The sequence below is a fragment of the Urocitellus parryii genome, chromosome 15 (assembly GCF_045843805.1).
Source record: "Urocitellus parryii isolate mUroPar1 chromosome 15, mUroPar1.hap1, whole genome shotgun sequence".
NCBI lineage: Eukaryota > Metazoa > Chordata > Mammalia > Rodentia > Sciuridae > Urocitellus > Urocitellus parryii.
The window spans coordinates 53410500-53418824 of NC_135545.1; the positions used below are offsets into that span (position 1 = coordinate 53410500).

An 8325-nucleotide genomic window follows, 5' to 3' on the forward strand; every position below is an offset into this window, starting at 1 on the left:
TTTTGTTGAACTCTGGCTGGAAAGTGATTTCTTTCCAAAGCTGAGCATATTGCAGCCGAAAGCAGCCGAGTCATGTTCGTTATTGCTGTGTGTGGAAAAATTCAGTTTATTCCTCAACCAGTCTGACCAGTTTCAGGCTGGAGTTTTAAGATGTCTCTGTGGACCAACTCCCTGAGAATCAAGGCTGGGACATGCCCAGGGGCCTGTGGCTGTCACGTGTCCGGCAAGGCACCAGGCAGGCCTCCTACTGGCTCCCGGTGCGCACAGGTGAGGGAGGCACTTAGAGTTTCTGTTTATTGCCAGTGTGCCAGGCACTGGGCTACTCTGTTCACACCGTTTATCTCACTGAATTCTTACAGCAAGCCTGGGAAGCAAGTGTTTCACCGCTTGATAGTTGAAGGAAAAGCTTGAGTTATGCATTTACTCCTTCCAGCAATTACTTCCTGTGCACTGACTGTGTGCCATGCAGTAGGCAAAGTCTGGTCCTTACCTTTATGGAGAAGATAAGTGTAAGAAGGAAACAGCTATGTATAATATGTCAAAATACATCCTACCATCACGTATATCTAAAAACAACAAAAAAAATTAAAGAAAAATAATCAGCTCCATAATGGAGAAACCACTGCTTAGAACAATTGTTTCAGAGACACTGAAGATTCAGATTCAGACGGAGTTATTAGGGGACATTTGAGCTGAGACTTGCAGGATGAGTACTGGCCAGTCTCAGGACCTTTGCTCTTGCTTTGCCCACTGTTACAATGCTCTTGCTTCCAAGAAGAAGAATCACAGTGCAAAAGCCTGGGCCCAAGTTCTGCTTCTGCCTGTGTGGCTTTGGACAATTCCCCTTTTTCCTCTTCTGTAGATTGATGGGTTAATCTAGACAGATCTCTCAGCACTCCTGCAGTCCAGCTACCAGGATGCAGTGAACTTTTCCTCCTTACCAACAGAAAATAGGTTGGTTCTCATTATAAAAAGTGATTTTGGAAAATTGGTACATGGAGAAAAGTTTCAATGAGAAGTCAGCCAAAATAAGGATCTGTGATTTTGTTTCTCAGTCTTCCAGTGCCTAATCTGTACTCACCCCCTGGAGTAGTGGTAGGAATTGTTATTGTAATGGGAATAATAATAATCATATTGTGGTGCCCCCATTACCTATGGTTTTGCTTTATATAGTTTCAGTTACCTATGATCAGTTGTGATCTAAAAATATGAAATGAAAACTCCAAAATATACAATTCATAAGTTTTAAATTGCATGCTGTTCTCAGCATTATAAAACTTTAAGCCCTCCTGCTCTGTCCTATCCAGGACATGAGTCACCTGTGTATCCATACTGTATATACTACCTGCCTGTTAATCCTTTCATACCTGCCCCAGTTATCAGATCAACTATGCTATACATAAGACTCAGTACTATCTACAGTAAGCACCCACTGGGGACCTTGTATTCCCTAGGGACAATGGGGACAGCTATCACAACAAAGATGTCATCATCAACAAAACAGTTAGCATTTATCTAGCTCTTAAGTTAATCAGGCATTCTTGTAGACCATTTGTGAGGATGATCTTATTTAATCTTCACAATAACTCAAAACTATTATCATCCTCACTATACACAAGGAAGCAGAATTGTGGAGACGCTAACTAACCTGCTTAAGACCCCATGGTTAGGAAGTGGGGCAAACAGGGAACATTAGGTGTTCAGTAAGTATTTATTCATGTTAAGTCCTTCTCCTGGGTTAATGGTGACAGAAAGTTACTGAGCAGAGCAGTCTGGTCATAACCCAAGACTAAGGAATGGCCTTGAAAGTTCTTTTTCTCCCAAATAATTATATCACATTTGTTTTCATTTCAGCAATGATACATTTTCACAGGTCAAAGTACTGACAATCCAGAGAAGCACAGAGAAAGAAAGGAAGGTCCCCATAACCCACCACTCACTGTATTGTCAATATTTGGTTTCTCTCCCAGTCTCTTTACAGTAATTTTGTGTAAATGGTTGAACTCAGGCTCCATATGCAATTTAGTCCAGAACTTTCACCTGGTGCTGTACCATAAGCATTTCTCATATTATTGTATGATCTTTATAAACACCTTTTAATGACTGATGCACTCTTTTACAGGTGAATCATCCAGTATTTATAAAGTGAGAGTTTACTCTTATAAGCATATTAATTTTCCCTGGGAGGGATAAAGCAGCCCAGAGTGGGAGAAAAGAGCCCTAGGTTTCAGTGCCTGGTTCTACCACCTACTGGCTGAGTGACCTTGGAGGAGCCACTTCAAGCTGCTAACCCTCATTTTTAAATTGAGAATAGTATCACAACAATAAAATACCTGCTTCCTACAGTTAATGTGAGACCAAGCCGGTCGATTTACGCTAAAGCATTTTTAAAGTGTACCCAGTGAGGGAAAGATTTGCTCTGAATAAAACGTCATCCTGTTTTGTTCTGAAAAATGATTCTTTTCAGAATGCCGAAGTAGGCTCAAATTTAATCAAGGTGGCATCTACGACAGCAACAGCCCTGAAGGAGAAAGATGACCAAGTCTACTGCCAGCCAGAAGCGCTTTACGAAGGTAACAGGCGCCCTCCGTGCCTGTATCTGGGGGCGGGGGAGGGGGTGTCGGGCTCAGGGTCTGGGGACTCTCCTGGCAACACTTGAATTTGCCTGGCTGCATAAGAATCTGCTTCTGTAAATGGCCTTCTGCAGACCCTTGAACCTGCTCTGTGAGGGACTTTTGCTTCTTGGAACATAAAGAAATGAAGATGTAAATCTTAGACCCAGGCCTGCTTTGGGGCCAGCCGTGGGCAGCTTATTAAATATGTGGGCGGCCATCCTTCTCATGCTCACCTTGGCCTGTCCCTTGGAAGTGTCACAGTTGCTCATCTGGGGGTTGGACGGATATCTCCTTCCCATCCCAGTGGTCCATTGTCCTTAGTCCCTGCTGAGCCTGCAGGAGCCACGAAGGCCTTGGGTCCTTTCAGGAGGCCTTCAGGGGGTGAGAGGGTCACCTCGGCAGCCCCTATTCCTGGACCTTACCTCCTCACCAGCAGTTGGCTTCAACACCTGGAGTATGTCACAAGAAAATACTTTCCCTTCAGCATTCAGACTTAGAAATTCAGCTTGACCCATGGGAATACCTAAAGATATGCACATCTGCATGGAATTTTTTGGATTATTAAAGCAATAGACATAATGAAATTTTCACATAATGAATCTACAATATAAAATATAAATTACAAGACAGTTCTAACCCCAGCAGTACTTTTAAACTTTTTCTCTTCATTTGTAACATTATTAAGATGATTCTATAATGAGCCTTTAATTTTGTGATATGGATACTTGCCCATGTCATTAAAATCTTCTGTAAACATCATTTTTACATATTATTATAATAGAATTCATCAGATATTTTTTGTATTGCCCATTGAAACTTCTTACTCTGCTTCCAAAATTTATCTTCACACCCCCACATGTGTGTGTGCACACATACACACAAGTACTTTTTAAAAATATTTTTTATTTAGTTGTTGATGGACCTTTATTTATTTATATGTGGTGCTGAGAATCAAACCCAGTGTCTCATACATGCTAGGCAAGCACTTTGAGCCACAACCCCAGCCCCTATATACATACAAGTACTTTTTTAAAAAGAGCTTTAAAAATTTGCAGTAGCCTCTGATTTTAATCATGCAATTCTCTTTGATTTCTATCTTGGATAATTAAAGATGCTTACACACTTAAACCCTGGTCTATGATACCTTACTCCTGAAACTTCTAATAGAGCCAGGGTCATTATCAGAGGTTCCCTCCCCTGCATTTGGCTGCCTTTGATCCAATCTGGAGTCTGAATCAAGGTTGGGAATCCTGCTTGGGAACTTTTTCTGTGGAAAGGAGGCCCAGCCTGGAAGGAAGGGTGGATATTCCCCACTCAGGTGACAGGGGCTTACTGTTGCCTCCTTTCTCTCCAGGCTTAGAGCTCCCTCGGATCAATTATGCTCACAACGGAAAGCAATACCGCTATGTCTTTGCTGCTGAGGTTCAGTGGAGCCCAATCCCAACCAAGGTACTGACCCCTGTGTGGCTGCAGAGTGGTTTTCTAGGATGATCTCATCTGTCTGCAAAGCTGAATTCAAGGTTTTGGAGATTGTGTGGATGTTGATCAGGAAAGGAGATCAGTTTGGGAAGATAAATCCAAAGTAATGATGAACCATCCAAGAGAGCGAGCCATACCTCGTGGGCTGCAGCTCAAGAAGCCCTGGTTGGAGCTCAGGCAGGGACTTGAGTCCACATGTATTTGTCGAGCACCAACTATGTGCTGCCATGTGGTAGGCAAAGAGGACAAGGAAGTCAGCAGGGGTGTCCCAACCCCTGCCCTCAGGAACTAGCTCACCCTCTAGAGCAGAGAGGGTGTGACTAGAATTTGGAGGATTTATTTTGTTTTTTAAATTAGTGTTTGTCAATCTTATTATGTCTGGGCACTGTACAAAGTGATACACAGGCTTCACTTTTCTTTGACATCTTCAATTATTAATAATTTTGTGTTTTAAAATAATGCAAACAGGGTAGAAATATACAAAGCCAAAAATTAAAGTTCCCAAACACACATACAGACACCCTAAGCCACTCCCCACTAATCCTACACCCTAAAGGGAGTAGGCCTATGAGAATTTAAGAGAGGCCCAGGGACTTTTTTCTTTTTTGCACGAAGCTGGATTGAACCCAGGATCTTGTGCATGCTGGGCAAGCGCTGTACCACTGAGCTTCCCTCTGCCCAGAGTCTTTCATCTTTAAAGCAAGAAGGAATCACATGATATTCTAGCTTTGGCATTGAACACATTAGTTTATTTAACATATAAAATTGCAATGTAGTACCAAATACTAGATCAATTCAGGAGTTTTCTGAGAATTCCTTGTCACTGTTGGCCACGTTGTACCTGGGGAACCCGAGTTTGAAGCCAGAGGAGGAATTTCAGTTCTTTCCTTTTCATTGCTGTGCTGACCAGAGGCAGATGTCATTTGGAGGTGATGTCAAAGTCTAGATGTGAGGGCTTAATCTCCCCCCGTGGGCCTCCGTACCTACCTGTTCCCAGGAAATTAGCATGTCCTTGAACAGATAACTCACACGTTCCCCTCTTTGGATGTACAGATTCTAAAATATGACATTCTTACCAAGTCGACCTTAAAATGGAGCGAAAAATGTTGCTGGCCTGCAGAACCCCTATTTGTGCCTGCTCCAGGTGCCAAGGACGAGGATGATGGTAAGACTGACCGCTGCATGCTGCAGCAATCACCCCTGAAACAGAAATGTTGTCTAGGGGCATCATGTCCTCCAGGTCACACAGCTAGGGGAGGTCTGCTCTGAGCTCTGTCTGAGCCCAAGACCCTCTTGCTTCTGACACCAATTGTAAGTTCAGGGCCCTCCAGACCACCTGTTCAGGAGGACTCACAGAACTCACGGGAGGCTGCTGTTCTTATTGGTTGGGGTTTCACTGCAGTCAAAAGACACAGGTTAAAATCAGCAAAGCAAAGAGACCCGAAGGACTGGGTGCAGGAGCGGCCCGGCAGGGAGGTTGCGCTTATCTTCTCCCAGTGTAGTCTCAGCGCTGACTTCTCCCAGTGACCTTACTTGACAGTACACACCAGGTACTGCCAGCTGTGGGAGCTCAGCTGAGCCTTGGTGTCCAGAGTCTTGCTGGGCCACTTATGTGGCCAAACTTTAGTCGTCAGCCCTCAGAGGTTAAACTGACAGCACATGGTCCAAGGTCCACCATAAACCACACTGTGAGGATAGACTCCCTGGAGGGTCCGAGGCCCCCAGGTGAACCAACTGTTAGGACATTCCAAGGACTTAGAGGGGACCTCCCAAGGACAAAGGCTAGTCCTCTCTTTGGCAAGGTTAAAGTCCATAATAAACAAAGCCATGTTCTTCTTACCAAGTGACACTGAATTCTCCCAGGGTGTGGAATTCATTGCAATGGTTGGATCCAAATTTCTAACTACAAACATGTGACTTTTTCACAGAGCACATAGAAAGTGTATGTTTGTGCCCATCTCCCTTTTCTAGGTTTCCACATGACCAAAGCATCCTCTCCTTCCACTCTGCCCTTGCCTCAGAAACGCCCTGCCCACAGCCGGGGGGTGCTGAGGAGAACGGGTCGGGTCACCAGCTGGCAAGGCGTAATGGGGCTGCCCACACTGCAGGGGAGGGCAGGCGGCCCCGGGAGCCTGCCAGCTTCTTCCCTCAGGTGCGGAGGGAGTGACTTTCTGTCTGGCCTTGTCTTCCTACTGATTGTGGCGTGGCACGCCAGCCAAAACTCCATGCCACTGTCATCTCCCAGGTGGAGGACTGTTGGCATCAACTCCAGCTGAGTTTGGCCTCCCACTCAGCGGGGCACTTGGTTCCTGTGTGTTCTCTTGGTCCCTAGGAAGAGAGTCACTGTCTTCATAGGACCAAGGAAGGCTCAGGGAGTGAGATAACTTGCCCAAGGTCACACGCACCCTATGTACAGATCTGGGATCCGAATACAGGCCAATCTGACTTCTCCTGTGTTCAACTGCTCTACATCCTGGGAGCCTGGGGGGGGGGCTCTCACTTCCCCTGAAAGTGTGTGGACTCATTAGCCTCTGTCTATCCCTTGAGAGTGGCTGCTGAGTAAGCCTTGGGGTGTTTCCATTCTACAGAGGGCAAGCTGAGACTACAGTTGGCTGCATGCACAAAAGATGAACTGGACTTGTTCGAACACCAGTGGTTTGTGACAAGTCCAAGTTTAGCTGAGTGACACATAGTAGCCAAAGTGCATCCCTGGAGTGGACTCTGTGTCGTCTGAATTTTTAAGCAGTAGGAAAATAGCCATTCCTAAGTACTTGCAAAAATTTACAAAGCGCTTTCATACCCCACCCTGCAAGAGATCCTCTCAACAACCCTGTGAGACTAGGGAGGGTTATCCTTACTGTACAGATGAAGAGCCTGAGGTTCAGAGAGGTAAAGGGACTGATCCAACCAGTGCTAGAATCAGTTCTTCTGATTTCTGGTTCCCAGGCTTCTCTTCTGCTCACATAGAATATCAAAATCTCTTTCCTCCTATTTGGATTAGATAAGTAAGTTTAAAGCGAACAGGGAGAGATGGTTGAGAAATCAGTACCCCAGCCAGAGGGTGTTCAAGGCTTCACTTTTTAAAAGTATCTCTTTTTTAGGGCTGGGCGCAGCTCAGTGGTAGAGTGCTCCCCTAGCACGCGTGTGACCCTGGGCTCCAGCCCCAGCACCTGAAGTCAAAGAAAGCAAGCACTGTTTCTTTTTGTTTTTCCCAAAGGAATTATCTTATCTGCCATTGTTTCTACTGATCCTCAAAAGCCGCCTTTTCTGCTTATTCTGGATGCCAAAAATTTTACGGAACTGGCTCGCGCCTCAGTTGCCGTGGAGATGCACCTGGACCTCCACGGGTTATTCATCCCTGGCACGGACGGGGGCACCAGGAGCCAGACCCCAGCAGAGACCCAGGCGGACGAGGCTGCAGACTGCCAGGCAGCATCACAGGCCTGACGGCGCTGGTGGGACAGCTCTGCAGCAGGACCTGGGCCCGGCCTGCCGCCTTTCTGGGGGAACGGGGCCTGCGTCTCACTCTGCACTTGCTCTTTCTGTGGACACTGACAAAATGGGGAAGGAGCCCGTCAGTGTCTGCACTTGGATTTTGTCTGGAGAAGCCTTGTTGAGAGTCAAATGCGCATTGGTTGCTCTAGCACTGTTAAGGAAGCCCCTTTCCTTTTTTTTTTTTTAAATGAAGACCTTGACCATGAATCAGAAATTGTTTTAAATCACATTGCATTGTCATCATTCTTACAAAGAGAAACCACCAACACGGTGGAGAAGAGAGATAAGTACGTGTCCTTGCCCCCACCCCACCTCCTTCTCTCCTCATGGACTGAGCTGTGGGCAAGGAGTTCTGGCTTTCCCAGCCACACCCCGAGATGAGTGACGTGGCCCGGAAGGCACGCTGCTATGTGGGCATTCCCTGTGCGATGTGGTAGGATATAAAAAGAATAAAAACTTCAAAGTCTGCTCAGACCTTGTTTTATTTTTACATGGCTTCTTCCTCTGAAGTTCTGCTAAGGTAATAAATCAAAGTTGTAGAACTTGTGGTTCAGAGCCACCAAGATGCCTCATGGTACAATCAATGGGACTAACAGGTCAGTGGGACCCCGCCCCCAGGACAATGGTCTGCCTGCTGGACAATGACCTGATGAACCATGGCAGAGGGACTAGAATCCAGGAGGGAGGACCAAGGCCAGTGCTGGCGTGAAGAGCGTCTGTCCGTGTCTGAAAACCA

The 8325-nt window shown here is 45.9% G+C and overlaps 1 protein-coding gene across 1 annotated transcript in view; it reads left to right on the plus strand.

The window, feature by feature from the left end:
* Nucleotides 1-7998, plus strand: part of Bco1 (beta-carotene oxygenase 1) — a 30518-nt gene extending 22520 nt beyond the window's left edge. The window contains exons 8-11 of the mRNA XM_026393007.2: nucleotides 2468-2573; nucleotides 3970-4064; nucleotides 5148-5259; nucleotides 7312-7998. Coding sequence (XP_026248792.2) covers nucleotides 2468-2573; nucleotides 3970-4064; nucleotides 5148-5259; nucleotides 7312-7541 — 543 coding nt within the window. The 3' untranslated portion in view covers nucleotides 7542-7998. The remainder of the gene's footprint in view (nucleotides 1-2467; nucleotides 2574-3969; nucleotides 4065-5147; nucleotides 5260-7311) is intronic.
* The last annotated feature ends 327 nt before the right edge of the window (nucleotides 7999-8325 follow it).